The sequence below is a fragment of the Vulpes vulpes genome, chromosome X (genome assembly GCF_048418805.1).
Source record: "Vulpes vulpes isolate BD-2025 chromosome X, VulVul3, whole genome shotgun sequence".
Classification (NCBI taxonomy): Eukaryota; Metazoa; Chordata; class Mammalia; order Carnivora; family Canidae; genus Vulpes; species Vulpes vulpes.
Window position 1 is genome coordinate 27,691,278 of NC_132796.1, and position 25,375 is coordinate 27,716,652.

At 36.0% G+C, this 25,375-nt stretch overlaps 1 protein-coding gene across 2 annotated transcripts in view; it reads right to left on the bottom strand.

Annotated features, from left to right (window-relative positions):
- DMD (dystrophin) overlaps positions 1 to 25,375 on the bottom strand; it is a 2,426,617-nt gene that overhangs the window by 1,457,443 nt on the left and 943,799 nt on the right. For both annotated transcript variants that reach the window (XM_072743155.1, XM_072743156.1), the window contains exons 10-12: positions 19,992 to 20,180; positions 19,099 to 19,280; positions 615 to 765 (exon numbers count right to left, since the gene is read on the bottom strand). In XM_072743155.1, coding sequence (XP_072599256.1) covers positions 615 to 765; positions 19,099 to 19,280; positions 19,992 to 20,180 — 522 coding nt within the window. The remainder of the gene's footprint in view (positions 1 to 614; positions 766 to 19,098; positions 19,281 to 19,991; positions 20,181 to 25,375) is intronic.

Sequence of the window (25,375 nt, forward strand, 5' to 3'; positions counted from 1 at the left end):
TCTCTCTTTCTCAAATAAAAATACAATCTTAAAACATAAAAACATGATGCTGCTGAAAGAGAAAAAAAAGAAATATTCCTGTAGAAATCCTAATCACAAAAACAACAACTGCTTTCTGGCAACCAAAGGGCATAATTTGTAAATGTACAAAGTGAAAAAAGATGGAAATATTACAAACGATAGAGTCTGTATTTTATAGAAAAGCAATGTTACAGGTGTTCACTTTAATCAAGCTTGGCCTGTTCTAAGACTTGAATTGAAGGTAAAAGCATGTAAAAAAAATCTTGTGTTATTAGTTAAATTTGCATTGCAAGTAATCCCTACAGAGTCTCTCTTCCAAGAAACCAAAATTTTAATAAATCACATATCTAGAATTGTTCTCCTACAGGGATATTGTTTTTCAGATATGAAAAGCCTGGGTATTCTGTATTTGAAAAAAAAACAAACATTTCAAAATATATTAGGTAAGAATGACTTCCAAACTCTTCTTAATTGAAGCTTCAATTCATTCCTATCTGTAAACCATAATACATGTACGCATGTGTGTTTGTAATACAGATATATACATAGAGTTTGTTTTCCAGTAGAAAGTAAATAGCTTAAAATAAACTGACCTTATGTTGTTGTACTTGGCGTTTTAGGTCTTCAATATCAGGTCCAAGGGGCTCCTTCTCCATTTTCCTTGTTCTCTCTTCTGTTTTGGTTAGCCAGTCATTTAACTCTTTCAGTTGCTGATTCTGGAGATCCATTAGAACTTTATGTAAACTGAAAATTGGAAAGATGTCTATTAATACCTCTATCAAAATAAGTGTACTTACTATTATTAAACCTATAAAATAAAACTGTTGACATTTATAATTTATGACATGTTCACACTGCTTGGCGTCTATTAAACACTAAGAAGTAAGGGAAGCAGAGTCCATGATCAATCACCTCCGCAGCTATTCTTTCTTCTATTTATTATAGTTCACACATCCCAATTTTTAGGAAGTTTCACATAGCTAACTAAATGTGAACATGTTAAGTAAAAGTAACCCATCTCTGATACCTGAACTAATAGCATATCCTGGCAATTGTCCAATTTTATCTCCATTACTTTAATATGTATGGTGATTAAAGATGGCCAAGAATCTTTTGCCTCTTTTGCCAAGAGTCTATTTCCATCCTCATGAATGTAGACTAGCCTTGTGATTTGTCTTGACCAGTAGAATACGGCAAAAGTGACACTATATGAGTCCCAAGTATAAATGCTTTAAAAGAACAAGGAAGCATTTATATTCTCTCTCAGAAGCTAGATGCCATGCTGTAAGAAGACCACACTACAGTATTGAATGATGAGAGATCATGTTGAGAATGACTCCAGAGGATAAAATGCTATCTTAAAAGCTGAGCTTCCAAACAAAAAAAAAAATCAAAAACAAAAACAAAAAAGCTGAGCTTCCTGCTGAATGCAGCCCAAAGAGTGATCTCAGCCATATCACAACTATAGAACAACAATCTAGACAAGCCTTGCCCACATTTCTGATCTACAGAATCATGACGTAAATATAAATTACTGTGTTGAGCCACAACATTTTGGAATCATTCATTATGCAGAAATAGGTAGGTGAAAGAGATGTATTGTTTACAAAGAAGTAAACAACAGTGGGCTGGGTAATGAATTTAAAGCCTGGCAATATGCCCTAAAGCCAGCTTCTTAAACTTTCTCAATTAGATTTCCAACATCAGGGACATGAGACAGTATCTTGTCTATTAATCACACAACTTCATGGTGAGGCTGAAAATTAAAGTTATTTCATCCATTCAACAAAAATTGGAGACTCAAATGAGAAGTGTTAATACTTATTTTGAGGTATATATTCTTTTTTTTAAGATTTTATTTTATTTATTCATGAGAGACACAGAAAGAGAGACAGAGATATAGACAGAAGGAGAAGCAGGCTCCTTGCAGGGTGCCCAATGTGGGACTCAATCCCTGAATCCAGAAGAAAAGAATCCCACATTGTTCTTTATAGTTGAAGAAATGTTCCAAGTATAACACATATTTGTTAGAGTTAATACGGAATTTCCTTTTAAAATACTATTTACTTCCTTTTTCAAATTTTCAGACATTCCACTTAACAAATATTCACTGAACTCCATACCTCTGCTGGAAGCTCCTCTTAATTAGGATGTCCATGTGGTGAACCTCTGTGAAGAGCTTACCTTTGTACAGCTTTCCTTTAGACCTTAAGAACAATTATTTTTAATATAGTGTTCAAAAATGGTTTTTGCTTTTCCAATGTTTTTACTTTAGATACTCGGATTACTCAGTAATGTCTGGCCAGTACTTAGAGCTTCCTGTGTAGGTGTTATATGAAATAAGTCAACAGGTAGTAAAAGGTGCTGTGCCTCCTTTGCTAAGGCCTGCAAAGAGATAGCATCAATACCTGCAGGTGAATTACAAACTAGAGTTACTCAGAGTGAGCAGCAGGGAGGGCAATAGTGGCTCATGGCAATGTCTGAACAGCAGTAGAGGCAACCATGAGGGCACACCACTATCAAAAAGTCTGTGTAGAACCTTTATAATACAAATGCCCCTTTTCTAAATGTGATAGAAGGGGTAACTTTAGAAAATTGGGGGTGATAACTAATCCATGGGTTAAAATATCATTAAATATTAATTTTTTAAAGATTTTATTTATTTATTCATGAGAGACACAGAGAGAAAGAGAGACAGAGACACAGGCAGAGGGAGAAGCAGGCTCCATGCAGGAAGCCTGATATGGAACTCAATCTGGGGACTCTGGGATCACACCCTGAACCAAAGGCAGATGCCCAACTGCTGAGTCACCCAGGTGTCCCTAAAATTAATTTTTAATTAATTTTAACTATATCGGCTAGCATGCATTCAACACTTTTTGTGTGTCAGTCTTCTGAGTAAGCATAAAATATGTACGATTTTAGTGGATCCTAAATGATGATATACAATCCATTTGTGGTTTGCAGAATGATTTTAGTGGCACAGGGGAAAACCTATGAAACTATTTTAATATGTCTTGGTATGTATCTTTTTTTAAGATTTTAATCATTTGAGATAGAGAAAGGGAGAACACAAGCAGGGGGGAGGGGTAGAGAGAGAAAGAGGAGCAGACTCGCCCTTGAGCAGAGACCCTGATGCAGGACTTGATCCCAGAACCCTGAGATCATGACCTGAATCAAAGGCAGACACTTAACGAACTGAGCCATCCAGATGCTCCTGTCTTGGCTTACATCTATATGGCTAAGCAATATGGGTACACATATGTTTATATACATACATATATATAGTGAGTCTATATATAATTTTAATTTATATATAAAATCATACAGCTTAAGATGAGGCTAAGTAAAGGTAATTATTTTAAGGAAAAGCATTAAATATGTGATGATGAAAAGGAATGCAGATATGGAAGGAAGTGTGAAAGTGGACGATGACCAACTTGTGTTTGAAAAACACCAAATAATTACATTTTGTCTTCATTATCACCTACTGAGGTAGATGATACCACTGTTATTTTATTTCTGAGGACAATGGATTTTGGGAAGGTTAAAGAACTTGCCCAAGGTGTCTCAGTGACAAGTTAAGACAGTATATAAATGCCAAACCATCTGTGACCCAAGTCCATGCTCTTAACTTTGACTGACTCCTCTTCCTTCTTTATGGATCAAAAGCTATGTTAGGTTGGGTCATATGAAGTTGCTGATAAATGAGTTTTCATTCCACAAAATGACAATTTCACATTATTCAATTTAAAATATTATTGAAATGCAAGAAAGAAATTCCACATTTCCAACTAACATTTAAAAGATGCAAATAAACCAGGGAAATTTGTCAAATTCATAAAATAAAAGTCTATCACCCATGGGCAAGAAAAGAGTTTGCATTTTATGATTTTCAAGTGGTCCTTTAGAAAGGGCTATAAAAGCAGAAGGAAAACAAAGCATAAACACATGACTGGCAATAGAGAAAGGAGGACAATGGAGCTAGAATAAACTAGTGTCAGACAGGAGACAGTCCTGACAAAATCCAGAGGCAGAAGCATGTCAGGATATGACATTGGGAACTGCTGCAGCCAACTTCCAATTGTAAAATCAGCCAAAGACAGACAGAGACTAGCAAAACCAATAAATTGAAATGACCTAGAGGTTATAATGCTAAGTGAAATAAGCCAGTCAGAGAAAGACAAATATCACATGATTTCACTCATATGTTGACATAAGACACAAAACAAACAAAGGGAAAAAAGAGACAAACAAAAATAGACTCTTAAATACAGAAATCAAATCTGGTGGCTTCCAGAGTGGTGGTGGGTGAGGGGATAGGATATATAGGTGAGGGGAGTAAAGAGTAAATTTTATCTTGATGAGCACTGAGAAATAGAATTGTTGAATCATTTTATTCTCTATCTACAACTAATATAACACTGTATGTCAATTATATTCCAATAAAAAAAGAAAGATCCTGGGATTTTGATGGCACAGTGGAGTCACACACTTAACCTAGAGCTATCTCACCTGTGGCTTTATTGTAATCTAAGATAATGACATCCTTATGGTTTTAACCAGTGCTTCCCAAACTTTAATATGCATACAAATCTCGTGGGGGATATGTCCTACTTTCTAAGTCTGGGGAGGGGCATGCCGGAGATTCTTCATTTCTAACAAATGCCCAGGGCATGCCAATGCTGCTCATCCATGGATCATACTTTGAGAAGCGATGGTATAAGCCACTTGTATTTGGTATTTTAGCTGCAGTAAAAAAAAGCATCTTAAGGAATATCATTTTCCAAATAATTTTACTGATGATCTCTCTCACCTCACACCCTGCTATGGGAACATCTCTCTACGAACATGAAGAAAACACTGCAAGCACAGTCTGCTTTACAGAGATTCTGGTGGACTATAGAAAGGCATTTATCTCCTAACCAGTACTGCTCAACAGATCATTACAATGATGTAAATATTGTATATGTGTATTATCCAATACAATAGCCACTAGCCATGTGTGGCTGTTGTGCACTTGAAATATGGCTAGTATAAATAAGAAACTGAATTTTTACCCATATCTAATTACAATAATTTACATTTACAACTAAATAACTACATGCAGCCAGTGGCTGCCATATTGGACAGCACAGGTCTAAATCAACAGATAACTGGATTAACAACAACAAGGATTCCTTACTTGGCCATCTTTATCCATAATATTTTATTATTTCATGCAATTTTTAAAGATTTTATTTATTTATTTATTCACAAGAGACACAGAAACAGAGAGGCAGAGACACAGGCAGAGGGAGAAGCAGGCTCCCCCTGTGGGGAGCCTGATGCAGGACTTGATCCAAGGACCCCAGGATCATGACCTGAGCCAAAGGCAGATGCTCAACCACTGAGCCACCCAGGCATCCTTCACATAATATTTATAAGGAATGATATCCTGAGTTAAGGAATTTAGCAATAAATCTGAATGCCATTTTCTGAAATTTTGGTTTTCTACACAAATTTATAAATGACAAAATTATAAATGTTTTCATTAATTTCAGCCCATGTTTGATAGTCCAAATAGTGTTTCTTGGGTTTTATGGAAATACACTATAAAATGTATAAGAATACTTATAAAACATAATCCTATGCAAGGTGCTATACTAATAAATATGTAAAAGTATAGACTTCATAGATCCTAGGGACTTAGAATTAAGAATTACTATGATAGGTTCTCAGGCCCCATTTCTTAGACTTCATAATTACTTGCTTATATACAATTCTCAAATAAGAAATGTAACTAATGAAAGGAGGTAAAATATTAATGTGAATTTATAGATTACAAAAAAATCCCCAGTGATGTTCAAGTAGCATGTTATGCATGTAAAATACAATCATATGATTTCAGCTATCAATAAAACCTACATATGTGATTTAAGGGAGGGCTATTGGTATGAATTAGAGAAACTGAAATTTTAATGCACCTTTTACTCTCAAATGCATGCCATTTAGTAACTAAAATCACACTAAAAAAAAAACAAAATTAATTTATTTACTTATTCAAACTGTTGGCTTGAAAATCTCCAGCAAAATGGCCTTACAGACTAGATTATATAGTTTTGATTTTAGCTCAAGAATTGTTTATGTATAACTCAGTGCTCTGGAAATGCTTAAAAATACTTAAATATGTAGTTATTTTAACCCCCTTGCATGGCTTTTTTGTTTCATTTACTCTATTATGCAAGGGATCAATGAAGGTGACTTTTACACATCAGGTTTTTATTGAAACTATCACCAAAAGGTAAATTAGTGGAATTTATATCCAGATACATTATTCCAGTGAACATCCAGGGGTGAAAATGACTGTGTTGGTTTTTGGGACTCAGGCATAAATTTTTTACTTCAGCCCTTGAGTTTTCACATGTGGCAAACTTTTGGGTAGCTGAGCCCAGGCAGCATGACTGTATCAGGATTAACATGAACCAGAGGCAAGGAGATGACAGGGAGACAGGCTTAGGACATATAAAAATGTCTTTACTGAATTATTTAAAAATGAATTACACTATATAAGTAGTAGATTATCTACTAAAATAGTAGTTTTAACCTTGTGGAATGTGGGACATTTAAATATAATTTTATGTATGAATAACAAATTATATTTATCATGTGTCAGACAATAGAGGCATTACTATAATTAATTTTAATGATGCAGGAACTGATCTTAGCCTCAATTTACAGACGAGGAAACAAAAGTTTACCTGTGTCAAAGGGCAAGCAAGGGAAGGTAGGAAAGTGGGAATCAGGTTTGGCTCTGGGGCCTATTTCACCATTATGCTATACTGCCTGTACTAATGTGAGTTTTTTTAGAGATGATTTTTATATCTAGTCCTCATTTCATTTATATCAGTGATTATCACAATATAAAAACACAAGGAAAGAAGGTAATTTAGTGGGATCTTATACAGATTGTCATTAATGGATAATTTTGCTCTTCTCACAAAAATGAAGAGTACAGTTCTAACTATTGAGACAAATGCTCTTAACATAAGATTTACATTAATGATAGAAACCACAATATACCAAGGCTCAGTTTCCCTCAAACATATGGTGACAAGGTAAAATAAACGACCAGATACTTAAATATTTATAACATTTCACTAAACGTAGGAATCAGAAAATATGATATATTCTAGGCAAAGTAAAAGAAACCCCATATTGTTTTAAAATTGTAAAGCAATATTGATTTTTTAAAGCAAAGTTTCAGTAATGCATATACAAACATATGTAAAGGCTTTTGTTGTATGGCAGTAATGAATGGGCCATATGAAGCATCATATTAGTAGTTTTCAACTCCCAAGGTTTGGGACATTTATCAAAGCTCAAGGAATTGCCTTGGGAATAATAAGGTTTAAAACCAAGAATCCAATAAAAACAATGACCCCAAACATGTAAGACTTTCACCATCACTGTTACCTCTATCCTACCACTTTTACTACCCCTACATCCACCACCAGTCTGCAATTTCCATTCTAAATTTATGAAAGTATAACCATCTACATCTGTGTACGTGGTTCATCTCTCCTTGCCTCCCTGCACCTCTTTGCTTCAGTAAATATATTCTTTCCTCCAAGTCCCAATCATACCTTAAAAAATCCAGCTACAAAGCCTGACAGTGACAGTAGTCTACTACCAGTATACTACTATGAGTATAGTTTCCACTACAGAATGAAATGAGGCAAAGGTCTAACTGAATCATATAAAGAGGCTTTTTCCCCCTAAAACGAATATGTCCATCCTCTTCTCCATAGCACCATCACTCCCAATTGGTAGGCTGACATCTGTCTTGGGACAAAAGAGAAAGCAAGGAAAACAGGACATGTACATTTTTCAAAAGTTCCCACTAATTCTGAAAATTATTATTATATCACACCCTGCAACCTGATCTTGGAGGCCACAGTTTTTAGTCTACAACCTCACAATAAATATTTCTGAAAGAATTCATCTGCAAAGTTCCCCTTCCAACAACTAGGAATAAAAAAAATTTCAACCCTCCCTCAAAATTAAATGTGTATTAATATTTATTTGTTCACTGAATGGAATGTGAGATATAGTGTTGCGTTTAAAAAGGATTCTGTGAAACAAAAACACACCATTGTTCTCAAAATCCTGATCTATTTTATTCCTCCATCCATAGAACTCAACAACAGTTTAATTATCGATATTCTTCAACTATCCAGAGCAAGATTAAAGTTCAAAATGCAAACAAATTCATTTGCATTTTGAAAGCATAAATTCAAAAGAGTCACAATAACATAATAAAGAAGCTGCATGGCTGGATGCAAAAGATTCTTGTGGCAAATACATTACGGCAACCTTCAATTCAATCTTCCTGATTAAATACTCACAAAGTGGATGAAGAAACGCAGATGTCATCACAAACCAAGAACTACTATTAAACAAAATGATTGGAAGATTGTTTAAATTATCCCTAGTAAGAATGGGGAATGTTGACACTCAGAGACCACATTTATTTATATGGCACAAGAAGCCTACTCTCAAATTCAAAAAATTATGTCACTATATAACATCTGGCATAGAGCCTGGCATATACTAGACACATGATAAATATTTCTTGAATGAATAAGTGGTATCATTTAGTTATCAATCAAACATAAGACATAATACAAAAACATGAACAGTTTCCCAATCAGAAATATCAGATTAAGATTATAAAAATGCCAATTTCCATAACATCTGTTCTTGTTGAGATAGTCTATTAATTTAATTTGAACCATTTTCTAGTCAGAAATCACAATGACATCATTCTACTTTTTGTCAGCTCTAGCACACTGTTCCTCAAACATGGCCAGAGTACTCCTGCCTCTGGACCTTTCCATTTGTTTGCTTTTGCCCCAGCTGTCTGCATGGCTTCTTCCCTTTCTTCATTTAGGGCCCTCCTTAAATATTACCTCCTCAGAGAGGCCTTCCCTAACTGACTACCTAATATATAACACACAGTGTTTCCTTCTCTAAATCTATCCACTGATTCTTTTCCCTTTTTATCATTTATCACCATCTGGTATGTTATACATATTGTAACTGTCTTCTTCCACTAAGAATGCAAGCTTAATAAGGGAGGGAGTTAGCTTTGTTCTCTGATATTTACCCAGTACCTAAAACAGTTCTGGGGATATAGTAGATGAGAATTGTTAGTGAGACGCATGAATGAATGATTAAACTTAATTCTTAATTATCATTGTTTATCTTTGTGAAAAAGCATTGTTTAAAAAAAAATCCTACTCTCTACTCTTCACTTCGATCAATTCCAGAGATTGGGCTTTCCGATTTATAATTTAAATTGTAAAAGTTGTATACTTTTTGTTATTTGAACAAGGACTGTCCACATCTTAACTGCACATTATTTACAGAAAGAATTGTGATGGCCAGTCATATACATTTGAACCTGACCAAATTACTGTATGTTAATTACTGCTGCTTATTAGGCCAGTAATTAATTGTCAGTACTTTCACATTGTCTTCTACAAAAAGGAATATGGATTTATACTATTTCATAATTGTTTCAAGTAGATCAGTGCTTCTCAAACTTTAATAGGCTTAGGAATCCCTTGGGATCTTGTTAAATTGCAGATTCTGATTCTGTAGATCAGAGGGAAGACTGAGATTCTGTATTTTTAATAAGTTCTCAGGTAATGTTGTTACTGTTGGTTCTTGAACCATCTTGATCTCTAAGAAATTCTCGTTTCAATACTAGAATAATTTAAAAATGAATTAACAAAATGGTGATAAAAAATCACACGTAAGAGTTTGAGATTACACACTGTTAAAATGTTCATTGCAACAAATCCATGTGTTGGACTGGAACTATATGAAGAAATTAATTCATTTGTTCATCCATTCATTTATATATTCATCTATGCAATATCTGAGCCACTTCACTTGGGAGAAACCCCACTATTTTTTCAGCATCTCCTTTGTTCTATTCACTCACATATGTTATCTCATATCAAGACTGGAACAGACATGTGGTGAAAAAAAAGAACCAGACTTTCTAGACATATTTCTCCAATCAAAGCATGGATGGTGATTCACAATTATTTACCATGTTATAGCTGGTATTTTCACTCAGATACTATTCATATCTCTCCTGCTGATGGAAATGAGAACATAACTTCCTGTGGCCTCCTTACAGACTTGCTTTCATTTTCTTCCCCAACCATAACAAAGACTTCAGGTTCCCCCTGCATGTCCTAACTACAATTATCAGAGAAGTTGATGGAACTTGCTGTGCTTATCTTATGAGTCCTTGTAGAAATGTCAGTAAATCTCTTTTTCTCTCTGCAGGTTGCATTTTTCAATCAAATTAATTAGTTTATTCATAGAGAAGAAGATTTTTTGCTGTCCCTGTGCCAATTGTCTTCTTGCACTTCCACAGTAGGAAGGTTTGTCTTTTTCTTCTCTCTCCCTCACCTCCCTCCACCCAAAGGGTATTCTGCAGCATAAAAGGAATCAAAACAAAAATCATTTCACCTAGTCCTTTTAAGTTTGCCAACTTGAGCATATCAACAGACCTTGCTCTGTTTTCATTATATTATTTTAACCATGCAATCAGTGGTACTTTGTTTTTTCTTTCCACTTTCATAAACAACGTTAAAGATTTTTAATGGACCAATAGCAGCAAGTTGGTGTTGCAGTAGTGTGGGACTAGAGGTATCTTAACAAACTTCTTTACCATATTAGCTTCATCATCAATTCACATCTATGAAGGTATCAGAATTGTAGTGGAAAGAAATAAGAATCAAATGGAAATGGAGTAAAAAGAGGAAGAAAGGGGGGAGCCCATTTGGGCGTTTAATTTTTTACTGATATTTCGTTTTTTTAAATTTTAGCTAGTGTACAACAATATTAGTTTCTGAGGTAGAATTTAGTGATTCATCACTTGCATATAATACTCAGTGCTCATCACAACATGTACCCTCTTTAATATTCATCACAATGGAGCCCATCCCCTACCCACCTCCTTCCAGAAACCCTCAGTTTGTTCTCTATTGTTAAGAGTCTCTTGTGGTGAATTTAAAAGATTCATGGAAACTAATGAAAATGAAGATACAACCGTTCAAAATTTTGGGGATACAGCAAAAGCAGTACTGAGAGGGAAATGTATCACGATACAAGCATCCCTCAAAAAATTGGAAAAAACTCCAATACACAAGCTAACCTCACACTTAAAGGAACTGGAGAAAGAACAGCAAATCAAACCTACATCAAGCAGAAGAGAGTTAATAAAGATTCGAGCAGAACTCAATGAAATAGAGAACAGAAGAACTGTAGAAAGATCAACAAAACCAGGAGTTGGTTCTTTGAAAGAATTAATAAGATAAACCATTAGTCAGCCTTACTAAAAAGAAAAAAGGCTCAAATGAATAAAATCATGAATGAAAAAGGAGAGATCACAACCAATACCAAGGAAATACAAATAATTTTAAAAACATATCGTGAGCAGCTATAAGTCAATAAATTAGGCAATCTGGAAGAAATGGATGCATTTCTAGAAAACCACAAATTACCAAAACTGGAAAAGGAAGGAGTAGAAAACCTGCAGGCCAATAACCAGGGAGGTTATTGAAGCAGTCATCAAAAACCTCCAAGACACAAAAGTCCAGGGGCAGGTGGCTTCCCAGGGGAATTCTATCAAACGTTTAAAGAAGAAACAATACATATTCTACTAAAGCTGTTTTGAAGGATAGAAAGGGATGGAATACTTCCAAACTTGTTTTATGAGGCCAGCATCATCTTAATTCTGAAACCAGACAAAGACCCCACCAAAAAGGAGAATTACAGACCAATATCCCTGATGAACATGGATGCAAAAATTCTCAACAACATACTAGCCAGTAGGATCCAACAGGACATTAAGAAGATTATTCACCATGACCAAGTGAGATTTAACCCCGGGATGCAAGGCTGGTTCAACATTCATAAAACAATCAATGTGATAGATCATATCAACAAGAGAAAAAACAAGAACCATATGATCCTCAATAGATGCAGAGAAAGCATTTGACAAAATACAGCATCCATTCCTGATCAAAACTCTTCAGAGTGTAGGGATAGAGGGAACATTCCTCAGCATCTTAAAAGCCATCTACAAAAAGCCCACAGCAAATATCATCCTCAATGGGGAAACACTGAGAGCCTTTCCTCTAAGATCAGGAACACAACAGGGATGTCCACTCGCACCACTGCTATTCGGCATAGTACTAAAAGTCCTAGCCTCAGCAATCAGGAAACAAAAAGACATTAAAGGCATTCACATTGGCAAAGAAGAAGTCAAACTCTCCCTCTTTGCAGATGACATAATACTCTACATAGAAAACCCCAAAGACTCTACCCCAAGATTGCTGGAACTCCTACAGCAATTCGGCAATGTGGCAGGATACAAAATCAATGCCCAGAAATCAGTGGCATTTCTATACACTAACAATGAGACTGAAGAAAGAGAAATTAAGGACTCAATCCCATTTACAATTGCACCCAAAAGCATAAGATACCTAGGAATAAACCTAACCAAAGAGATAAAGGATCTATACCCTAAAAACTACAGAACACTTCCGAAAGAAATTGAGGAAGACACAAAGAGATGGAAAAATATTCCATGCTCATGGATTGGAAGAATAAATATTGTGAATATGTCAATGCTACCCAGGGCACTTTACACATTTAATGCAATCCCTATCAAAATACCATGGACTTTTTTCAGAGAGTTGGAACAAATCATCTTAAGATTTGTGTGGAATCAGAAAAGACCCCGAATAGCCAGGGGAATATTAAAAAAGAAAATCAGAGCTGGGGGTATCACAATGCCAGATTTCAGGTTGTACTACAAAGCTGTGGTCATCAAGACAGTGTGGTACTGGCACAAAAACAGACACATAGATCAATGGAACAGAATAGAGAGTCCAGAAGTGGACCCTCAACTCTATGGTCAACTAATATTTGACAAAGCAGGAAAGACTATTCACTGGAAAAAAAGACAGTCTCTTCAATAAATGGTGCTGGGAAAATTGGACATCCACATTCAGAAGAATGAAACTAGACCATTCTCTTATACCATACACAGAGATAAACTCAAAATGGATGAAAGATCTAAATGTGAGACAAGAATCCATCAAAATCCTAGAGGAGAACACAGGCAACACCATTTTTTAACTTGGCCACAGCAACTTCCTACAAGATACATCCATGAAGGCAAGGGAAACAAAAGCAAAAATAAACTTTTGGGACTTAATCAAGATAAAAAGCTTCTGCACAACAAAAGAAACAGTCAACAAAAGTAAAAGACAACCTACAGAATGGGAGAAGATATTTACAAATGACATTATTGGATAAGGGCTAGCATCCAAGATCTATAAAGAGCTTATTAAACTCAACAGCAAAGAAACAAACAATCCAATCATGAAATAGGCAAAAGACATGAACAGAAATTTCACAGAGGAAGACATACACCTGGCCAACAAGCACATGAGAAAATGCTCCGCATCCCTTGCCCTCAGGGAAATACAAATCAAAACCACAATGAGATACCACCTCACACCAGGGAGAATGGGGAAAATTGACAAGGCAGGAAACAACAAATGTTGGAGAGGATGTGGAGAAAGGGGAACCCTCTTGCACTGTTGGTGGGAATGTGAACTGGTGCAGCCACTCTGGAAAACTGTGTGGAGGTTCCTCTAAGAGTTAAAAATAGAACTGCCCTATGACCCAGCAATTGCACTGCTGGGGATTTACCCCAAAGATACAGATGCAGTGAAACGCTGGGACACCTGCACCCTGATGTTTATAGCAGCAATGTCCACAATAGCCAAACTGTGGAAGGAGCCTCAGTGTCCATCGAAAGATGAATGGATAAAGATGTGGTTTATATATACAATGGAATATTACTCAGCCATTAGAAATGACAAATACCCACCATTTGCTTCGATGTGGATGGAATGGAGGGTATTATGCTGAATGAAGTAAGTCAATCAGAGAAGGACAAACATTACATGGTTTCATTCATACAAGGAATATAAAAGATAGTGAAAGGGATTAAAGGGGAAAGGAGAGAAAACGAGTGGGAAATATCATTGAGGGTGACAGAACATGAGAGACTCCTAACTCTGGGAAATTAACAAGGGGTAGTGGAAGGGGAGGTGGGTGGGGGGTTGGGGTGACTGGGTGACAGGCAGTGAGGGGGGCACTTGACAGGTTAAGCACTGGGTGTTATACTCTATGTTGGCAAATCGAACTCCAATTAAAAAATACAAAAAAAAAGAGTCTCTTATGGTTTATTTTCTTCTCTCCCCCCCTTCTCTTATGTTCATGTTTTCTTTCTTAAATTCCACATGAGTGAGATCATATAATATTCGTCTTTCTCTGAGTGACATATTTCACTTACCAATACATTTTAGCTCCATCCATATAATTTAAATGGCAAGATTTCATTCTCTTGCTGGCTGAATAATACTCCATTGTGTATATATACACATACATATATATACACCACATCCCCTTTATCTATTCATACTGACATGCTCCTTATGAAACATTTCTAAGTGTTTTGATTATAAAATTTCAACCTTAAATGTAATTTCAATCACCCTGAACACGTTTCCTTCTTCCTGGAGAAAACACCCATAATCATATCCTTTGGGGAAACAATGAACAAGGCAATTATAATAAGATGGAGAAAAATATGTATGAGGCAAAGTAGTAACCACAGTGGTATAGCTAAAATAATTAGCGCATGGCTAGTCATCTTATTTACAATGGTGGTCATTCTTTTCATTTTATAATTATTTTGTATTCACAATCTACTTTTTTCATACCCTATCTCAGCCAATATATTTTTTGAGGTGTGCCAGGTACACAGTAGAGCTGCTGCTGTTTTAACAATCAATAACTAGGAATCACAAAGGGAAGTATGCTACCCTAGTTCACATAAATAGGTATTTAAGAAAGTAAACCTTATCCCTCAGGCAAATCAGAGTAGATGTGGGGAAAGGTAGAAATAAGAGCATCTTGTTACCTCTATTTAAAAAAAAATCCTTGTTTTGTTTGATAATTATTAATGGTTTATGGGATGAATAGTATTTCCCAGATGCAACCTGTGCACAACCTGTGCACATGGCCAACATCTATGTGTATGAGGCAAGGATTTCTATTTCCAAAGCAAAAAGGATCCTGACTGTGAAAAGGCAAAAAGAGAACTAAAATAAATAGAGCACAAATAATTTATAAATTAACTGTTGGGCTAAGATAGCAGACTATACTCAGGTATTAAAGACATGGCATCTCCTACCTGGGTTACTGCACTGACCTTATTACTGTCCTCTATTCCTCCAGTGGCATTACTGGTATTTCTTTTACCTGTCTCCCCCCTACTTAAAACATTCTGGTGGTGGGGCGCCTGGGTGGCACAGTCGGTTAAGTGTTCAACTCTAGGTTTTGGTTCAGGTCGTGATCTCATGGTCATGGGATCGAGCCCCATGTCAGGCTCTGCACTCAGTACAGAATATGCTTGAGATTCTTTCTCCCTCTCTGTCTCCCACTCCCACTTGTGCTCTTTCTAGATCTCTCTCAAATAAATAAATAAATCTTTTTAAAAAACCATTCTGGGGGCACCTGGGTGGTTCAGTTGGTTAAACGTTTGCCTTCAGCTCGTATCATGATCTCAGGGTCCTGAGATTGAGTCCTATGTCGAGCTCCCTGCTTGGCAGAGAGCCTACTTCCCGCTCTCCTTCTGCCCCTGCTCCTGCTGTCTCTCTCATGCACTCTCTCTCAAATAAATAAATAAAATCTTTAAAAAACTAAAATGAATAAAGTAAATTTAATTTAAAAATATTCTGGTGGCTTTTTCTTGCACTTATGCTAGGACTCGAAGCCCTTATCTCTTACCCTGACTGACACCACCATACAAGAGGAGACTCTTGCCTCTCTTTTTGCCCTGTCTCATACCTTGGCCATCTAACTTGCCCTCCTGCAATTCTCCACTCACCTTAACCTTCTGCTCCCTCTAATAAGCCAGTTGTTCCTATTTTAGGGCCTTTGGCTGTGTGCTCTGCCTGAAATGTTACTCTCCTCATCTGTTGTCATTCAAATTCAAATTAAATGGTAATACCCTGGAAATAACACTCTTGGATCACAAAGGCTAAGTATCATATACAAATAAGTTTTCTGAAAAGATTAAAAGGTACTATAACAGAGCGATGCCTCTCCCTCCTTTCTCTCGTGTGTGTGTGTGTGTGTGTGTGTGTGTGTGTGTGTGTGTTTAACAGCCTCTCTAGAGCTTCAAGAGATCTTTGACTTCATCTCTCATGACCAAATATTATATCCTCAGTGCCTGGAAATGTATCTGGTATCTTGAGGCACTCCATTAATATTTGTTAAGACTTGCGTGTGTTTGTAGAATTTTATATATATTATATATATAATATACATAAAATTGTATATATAATATATAATATATTCAATGAATATGCATCAAATATAATTATATTATTGCTGCTAGATATGTTGGTAGATAATATATATAACTGTCAAGTGTAAATATTTGCAGATCTTAGTTATAAGCTTATTTCTATTCCCAACTAGTTTTTTTACATTTGTTATAAGATCACAACTTGAGAATTCTAGCATGGCTTCGGTTATATCTCTTATGTCTAGACAAATCTTTATCACCATTCCTCTCATCACTAAAGTTATGTTTAGGCAGGCATCATGGTTTGTGATAAGGTCTATCCACACTCTGTCTTTACAAAGGAGAGAGATGAGAAATGTAGACTGATTCATTTATCTTTACTAACAACTTACCATGCCTTCCTACTCCATGGTAACCATAGGTTTGGAAACAATAGGTGATGTTCCATATGAAGCGCGTCATCAATATGGTCATGATAATAGAAAGTGAGCAGGTAGCAATTTATAAAAGCATGAAATAAAGCCTAGAATTATTTTTTTAAATATTGACAATATTCTATTGTCATAATTAGCTTTTTGGTTTCTCAAAAAAAATCTATTGAAGTCAGGTCCAGCATAGTTTGCATAATGGCTTATCTCATTTAGAATTTAATAGGTTTTATGCATGAACACACAAAGTTAGTGAAAGTGGTATGGAAGACTTACTTTTACAAACACACAAAATATTTCTGATTTTGTTTTGCAAAATAATACTTTGTGTATAAATATTTCAACAAATTGTCCAGTAAAGACTGTGTGCTACAGGTGGTTCCCTATTGGTGTCTCATTTTCAAAACTCTATGTGTTAGCAAAAACTATGCTAAGAGGACCCCCTTGCCTTACTAATAATCATTCCAGAAGCTTAAACACAAACCAAAGTGTTTAAAACCAAAGTGCCCAAATCTTTCCTCAAGGTAAACTGGTTTTTGATATCAATCTTAGCTAAGGACTGATGTTGCCATTTTAGCTTTTCCATCCTCCAGTGGGAAGGGGGTGAGGAAATTACACACATACCTACACACATATGTAGGTATGTGTGTGTGTGTATATGTATGTGTATAAATATGGATGTGTGCACTATCATACATGTATGTGTATCTATCTATACTGTCATCTAAAAATCTAATGGTAGATATCCCTTTAAGATGTTTTTTATTTATTTCTTATTTTTTAAAATGTTTTTTAATTAAACTTTTTTAAAAATTAAAAATTTGGGATTTTAATTTTAGGTTGAATTCACCTTCTCTTGCAACTCGGTCTCAAATTTCAATTAATTAATTGACTAGCATGAACACTTGGTGTCATATTTTCAGTCGTATTTAAAAAAAAAAAAAGGACTGAGGAACAATGGAGGTAATTTGCTTTGTTTAAGTTGCACAGATCAGTAAAAAAAAAAAAGAAGTTGTAACCTGAAGAAGGTTGGGGTATATGGCCACAAGTAGGAGGCTCTACATTTTATAATTTATGATGATAAATGGGTGAGATAAATTAGTTGACCCTTGGGCATGTGTATGAAGCAGACTCAAGCATTATAATACAGCTGGTGTAACTCTTCCAGAGTTCGCTGCCATAATCAAAATGATCACAACGGGGGAAAATGTCAGGATGCATAGACTAGCATCTCCCAGTTTGGAATACCAATATTTGTGAAAATTCTATCCTATCTATGCTTTATTTATTCTTTCAAAAGACATGAGTTTAAAAATGTGTTTCTCCCCCTCCCTATTGTCACACTATAATTTAGTACTGAAATTGCAATCTTCCCAGCATATCTAATGAGTTTCTTTGGTCCTATTTTAAAGCTTTTAATCTTCATAAATAATAGCTAAGTAAACTTAAGGCGCTTGGACAATTTCTTTAGCTTAATGTATTCAAATCCACAGTTGGCACTTCATTTCTTCTCATTTAAAAATAAATCTATCTTGTCTCAATAGGCTCTACATGAATACACATACCTAACAATATAAATCAAAGCAACACTTCCAGAATGATGAGATCTACTTGTTACCTTTAGAAGAAATATGCCATTTTCAGAAATGTCTCAAAAATTCTTTTTGGATAAAGTCAATATATATTCTTAAAATAATTCACAACCATGTGGTGCTCACATAAGGATTTCCAAACACAAATGAGAAACATTTTTTTCAAGAGGATTTCCATAAACACATGAGAAACTATTTAATATTTTGAGAGCTTTTCCTTCAGAAGAGAAATTTCCTGTCAACTGTACCTAATAGGTGATTTTATGTGCATGGCTTCCTTTTTCTACTTTTGTGCCTTTCATATTCACATTTTAATTTTTGGAGAAAACTGAGAAAATGTTAACCATGACACCCATTTTTGGCAACTTTTAAAGCAGAGTTCTGCAGATAACGGTTCTTCTACCCAACAGCTCCACATTAATTACAAATGTTAAACATGAAATCTAACAGACATCAAAATCCAACCAAAACATCCCCTAAAACTGAGCTACATGCTTTAGGAACAAACTGAGGATCTCAACTTAAACAAGAAACTGCACCTAAATAATAGTAAGATTCCAAAACTCCCTATTTTTAGGAATTAAAAACAAAGACTTACTTGCTTTGTTTTTCCATGCTAGCTACCCTGAGGCATTCCCATCTTGAATTGAGGAGATTCATTTGTTCCTGTACTTCGGTTTCTTCATCTTCTGATAATTTCCCTGTTCCAATCAGTTGACTTCCCAGTTGGAGAACATTACCGACCCGTCCCTGATGGGATGTCAAGTCCATCATATATCCCTGAGAGGAAAAGAAGGTAAAAAAAAGTTGATAACTTTAGATCAATCCCTACGGATTTCTAATTTTATTTTATTTTTTGCAATTCTTAAATTTGTAGGCCTTTTAAATTAAATGCCCAGTGAAAGGATTTCATTTTTCATTTAAGAAAACCCAATATTGTTTTTAACATGAATTAAGGGCAATTATTAGCTTAGGTCACCTTCTGCAGAAGCAGAGCCTGAGATAGGGATTTGTGTGCAGGAATTTATGACTTAAAAGCTCCCTGGGGTGGGATGGGGGGGAGCTCCCAGGGAGACCTGCCAAGGAGACAAAGTAGTAGAAAACAGGACAGGAAAGGGGCAGAAAGCAAGTGCATTGTTTCAGGAAAAGTCTCCCCCTGTGGGTAGAGCTGCCTGATAGGACATGGCACTCTGGAGTGTGAGTTATACTGCAGCCCTGCCTCCACCCAGGGGAAGGGAGCTGAGCTCGTATCCCTGCCACGAGTCAACTGGCAAAATCAGATCTCAGCAACTTCAAGCATCGCCCTTCAAGGCAGAACTTTAAATGCCGGCTGATAGAATGTTGTGCTCATAAAGTTATTCATTTCCATCTCAAAATAAAAACTAAATTCTCCAAATACAAGGATCGTATAGAGTCACTGTGATAACAGGAGAGACTTGGCCATTATGACAAGTCATGGGCATTGTTTCAGAAGTCCATGTTTCACTGTACCTCATGAGTATGAAATTGTTCTTTCACTTCTTCGACATCATTAGAAATCTCTCCTTGGGCTTGCAGTGCGTCCTCGGCTGAAAGAAGCCACGAGAGTACTTCTTCCAAAGCTGTTTGATAACTGTCCAGGTTTACTTCGGTCTCTGTCAATGACCGGCCAAATGACTTGTCTTCAGGAGTTTCCAAACGCTAAACAATAAAATAAATTGGGTGTTATATAATTAGTATCTCTGCAGATGGTTCCAGTACATTACACGATAAATGGAATGAAATATTTAAAATGCTAAAAATGTCCACTTACATTATCAGAGATGAGGACAGCAGACATATACAAGAGCAGGTCTGCATTTTAACATCATACAAATATACACACAAATTCTCACAAGGTAGTTGAAATCCATGTCAAATTAATAATCTATTAAAGCTTTCCTGGATTACCATAAGGAGTGAATTAATACACCATCTCTTCGTGTTGGATTTTAAATCCTACTAATGTCCATCCACAGGTAACTGTTTTCATTTTGTTTTCAATCCTTTACATATATACATTATTGGCATTATATTTACATACTTTTGCAATGGCATTCAAGGAAACATCTCTTCCCAAGAGTTGGGAATAAAATATCTGAAAATGTAAATGGCAGCAAAGCTATCAGTATTAAAATAAGTGGGAAGAGAAAGTAAAATGTACAGAGAAACACCTCATTCACACGTGTGAAATTTCTAACAGTAAAATTGATCACTTCTATAAATCAAGCTTTTATCTCCAGAAGGCCATGGTTTCAGTAGCAAGACATTATCTTAGGAGAAGTAAAATATGAAGTCTTTGCTTCCACATTTAATTAGCAGGATGTGGGCAGCCCAGGTAGCTTAGTGGTGTGGCGCCGCCTTCAGCACAGGGTGTGGTCCTAGAGACGCAGGATCAAGTCCCACGTCTGGCTCCCTGCATGGAGCCTGCTTCTTCCTCTGCCTGTGTCTCTGCCCCTCTCTCTGTGTGTCTCTCATGAATAAATAAATAAAATATTTTTTAAAAATAATAATAATTAGCAGGCTGTTAGGTATTCTGTTAAGACTCCCAACAGTTGTCTTGAAACTCTACATATTTCCTGTAACCACAGAGCTGAGAACAACAGGAACAAACTGGCCATGATTCTAAAAAGAAGGTCCAGGCCGCCTATGAAGGCACTGCTAAGAGGGGACCGGGTTTCTGGGCTCGCCACCTTCTACCTAGCTCCAAGGTGGAGAAGAAGAAAAGCATGGAGACTGAATGGAGAAAACTAGTGAGAAAAGATTTCTTCGGAGTAGCTGGAGCATCATACATGTCCGTACCTTCTCCCCACCTCGCTCCAAGTGATGGTGACATTAGAATCATCGCCTGGAGAGGGCAGTGTAGTTCCCAGGATAGAATACTGACTTCTAAACCTTGCCATGTTAGCAGGGATCCACAAACTATAGGACCAGTACTACCAGGTGACAGGATAGAACTCTTGGGCGAACCTCTGTGTCGGCTGCTTTAGTATTAGGGCAATTGTCAATGGTTAGAATTTGAGCAAATAAGAACATCTGCGTGAATTTTTTCTTTGGGTCGAGTGTACTCGTGGTAGGTGGCCAGGCTTCAAAAATCCTGCTGAAGTAAGGGACACAGACAAACTGCTGACATAGATAAGGGGAACAAAGATATTAGAGAAATATTTGGAGAATTTTCTGTACACCCCCAAAGACAGCAAGTCCTGCGCCCTAACAAACAGGGTTCTGGAAAGGAAACAAAATTCAGTGTAGAACACCCAGAAGCTACATGGGAGACTTCATGATTGTGCCTAAGGAAAAGATTCATCCTTTCCATGGCTTTCTTCAGACATGTTTGTCTTCAATTTCTAGTCACTCCCAATGCTGGGCCTTACCCCACTGAGCTGCCAGCACAAACCTAACTGCTCTTCTGATAAACGCTCCAACTTTAAAACTTTATTATTATAAATTTCTTCAACCAGTAAGTCCTTTAAGATGAAAAGACATAGGGGCAGGTGTGTAGTGTGATATTTTCATCAAGTGATGTGCTCTGCATCTGTTTCTAGAGAACTGGCAGAAACATGTCATCCTAAGTCAAAATCACACAACTCTAGGACTTCACACAGAGCATAAGTACCCTGAGAGAGCTATTTGCATGGGCCCACCTCCAGGTCAAGGCAAATTTCTGAAGGTCTTAGGGGTCTGAACAAATTCAATGATGTATCCCTTCTTTCCACTCCTAGTTGCTATGAATAATAAATATCAAAGTAAGCATTAAAAGGAGAAAAGTCCCAAAAAGGAAGCCTGGGAGATGTATATAGACAGGACCAGCTTCATGGCTATGCAATCTGAGTAGCTGTACAGTACCCCAAGGCAAGGTGTCCAAGAAGGACATCTTGCTTGTTTTATCTGCTTCTTGACTTCACCATCTTAATATCCTTAATAATTTTATCTCTGAACATGGGTAATACAAGTGAAGCCTGAGAAGGTGACAAAGTATGCACATATACAGAGGAAATAAAGTACAATATGTATATCCACCCCCATTTACATACAGTGTTGTTGATGTTCCATGAGCAGAGAATGCTGGTGGACACAGGAGATGTGGGGATTTAGCAATACTAAACACGAGCGCAGGGTAAGTAGGTCTATGGATGAGTGAGGGCACTAACAGCCCAGGAACTCATGCTTTCTAGGTGAACCTGAACTTGCTTCAAATGCAGAAAGAAGGCAATTCTATGAAAACATGAACTAAAGAGCCCTTCAATATCCTTTCTTACTCATCTTTCTTTCCTGTATTAACTAACCATTTAGGCTGAAATTGATGGCACAGAAAGAAAGGGAAAGGGCAACAACCCATGGTTCCTTGTTCTTTTTTTTTTTTTTTTTTTGGTTCCTTGTTCTTTTAATCCTTCCTTACTCATCAGAATGCTGAAAGTTGACAGTATTAGTAGAATGTGCACCTATCAAGAAGTAAAATAAAAACAGCTAAGTTGCTTTTGCAGTGTTTCCACATTAAGAATGAAATACATAGGCACATACAAGCTACGAAATACAAATTGTGTAGTGCTGGTGATTCTGCATGAGTTACATGGTCTTATATTTGCATTTACAACTGCAATTGCACAATGTAACAATGAGCAGTAAAACTCATGCTAATACTTTAAAATTTTAATTTTCTTTATTCAGTATAAAGCTAAACAGCAAATAAAAACACAAGGGCAAGTCAGGAAAGAGAGACTGTGGAATAAAGGAAATGGCTTTATATTTTAATTTTAACAGCACTTTCATTCCTGCTTTTTCAGAAAAGTGTTCTGTATTTCATTTTTTGTTGTACTGCACCTTGTACAGCCAACCTAGGTAAAAAAAAAAGTGCAATTCAATCCTGGCTATTTTGGCTCCTCTGGGTTACAGGTGAGAGGAGATAGGTGCTTTATTATCATGTACAGTACAATGCCATTGTAAAACCTGGGGGCTTTGGAGGCAGTCAACGTTTGAATCTTATCTCTGGCCTGAGGTCTTGTCACCCTGGGAAGGTTACTTAGCCCTATCATTAGCCTTAGTTTCCTCCTCTGTAAAACAGGAACAATATTACTCTCCTAAGAAGACTGTGGTAAGAATTAAAGAATAGTATATAAAGTGTTTAGCAGAATGCCCGACCTTGTGTAAGAACCCAATAAAGAACGAGATAACTGTAATTATTATTGTATTTATATATAGATAAAGATATAGATATAGATATAAGATATATGCATAAGAACCATTACAAAACACAATCTGCTCCACCTTACCTTCTTAAGTCACTGGTCAGACTGAAAGCCAGAAAATTATTGTAGCAAAAAATGATCCAAAAAACTTCTAAGAGTAAACATCAATTAAATCAAACCTTTCTGAAACTTGGACATCAACCTAGCTCCTACATAAAAGTTCAAAAAATCATTAGTGATCTTGATTTCAAAATATCTTTTCAAAATGATAAATTGTAAACAGCACTATCACTCAAGCAACACAAAACTACATTCTCCCAATGCATAATTTGGATTAGAAAAGTAAACACTCTCATGGTTAGATAAGTGGATAAAGAAGATGTGACATATATACACAACGGAATATCACTCAGGCATAAAAGAGAAGGAAATCTTGCCACTTGGGACAACATGGATGGACCTAGAGGGTACTATGCTAAATGAAATAAGTCAGATGGAGAAAGACAAATACCGTATGACTCCACTTATATGAGGAATCTAAAAAACACAACAGAAACAGACTCATAAATACAGAAAACAAACTGGTGGTTGTCAGACGGGAGTTCGGGGGGGATGGGTGAAATAGGTAAAGATGATTAAGAGGTACAAACTCCCCGTTCTAAAATGCGTAAGTCATGGGGATGTAAAAGACAGCACAGGGAATATAGTCAATAATAATATAATAACACTGGTAACAGATGGTAATTAGACTTATTATGGTGATCAATTCATAATGTATATAAATGTCAAATCTCCAGTTGTACACCTGAAACTAGTATAATATTGTATGCCAACTACACTTCAATAGAAATAAAATAAACACTTCATGATTTACTGATATTTACAGAGGCTTGAAATTTTGGAGATAATTTTAAAAGGCAAATTTTTACAGTCAAGGACATGATGTCTAGTACTCATAAATTCTGAATCTACAAGTTTTGCCTGAGGATGTTCATAAAACAAAAACTTTGCAAAGATCATCTTATTAAAGCTAAATTCAAACATGAATAAGCTATGTAAAGTAACACGAATAATTCAATTAATCATTATTTACATCCATAAACTCACCTCTACATATATAGATGATTACAGTCAAAATTGTCAGCTGGGCTCTGAGTAATTCTTTGTCTAGACCACCATTTTTCAAATTTGTTAGTCATGATCCACCAGTGATTCATGAAGTCATTTTAGTGGGGCATGACCAGTAATATTCTATCTTAAATTAATTAAAGTAAATAATATTAGTTTGTGTTATTTATATTAAGGATTAATACTGTTTAGTGAATTTTTGTTTCAGATATGCATATATATGTATCTATGTACATATGTGTATGTATATATGTTCTGGATCAAGATGAAAAAAATCATTTCATATAGTTCATGAAACAAGATTAGAAACCATTCTCGAATTTCAGCATAAGTGAATTCATAATAGAAGAAATGTACTTGAATTTCACATTTGCCCATTTTTAATAGAACCCTTGAAACAAAGCACATTCTTTACAAACCCATCTCTAACAATGGTGGTTCCCAAGCTCCTTGGGAGCTTCCCAGGCATAATTCAAAACTGATCCCTGTATGTGGAGGGCAGGGAAAGACCAAATAAAGAGGCAAACTACTCCAGATTGGTAG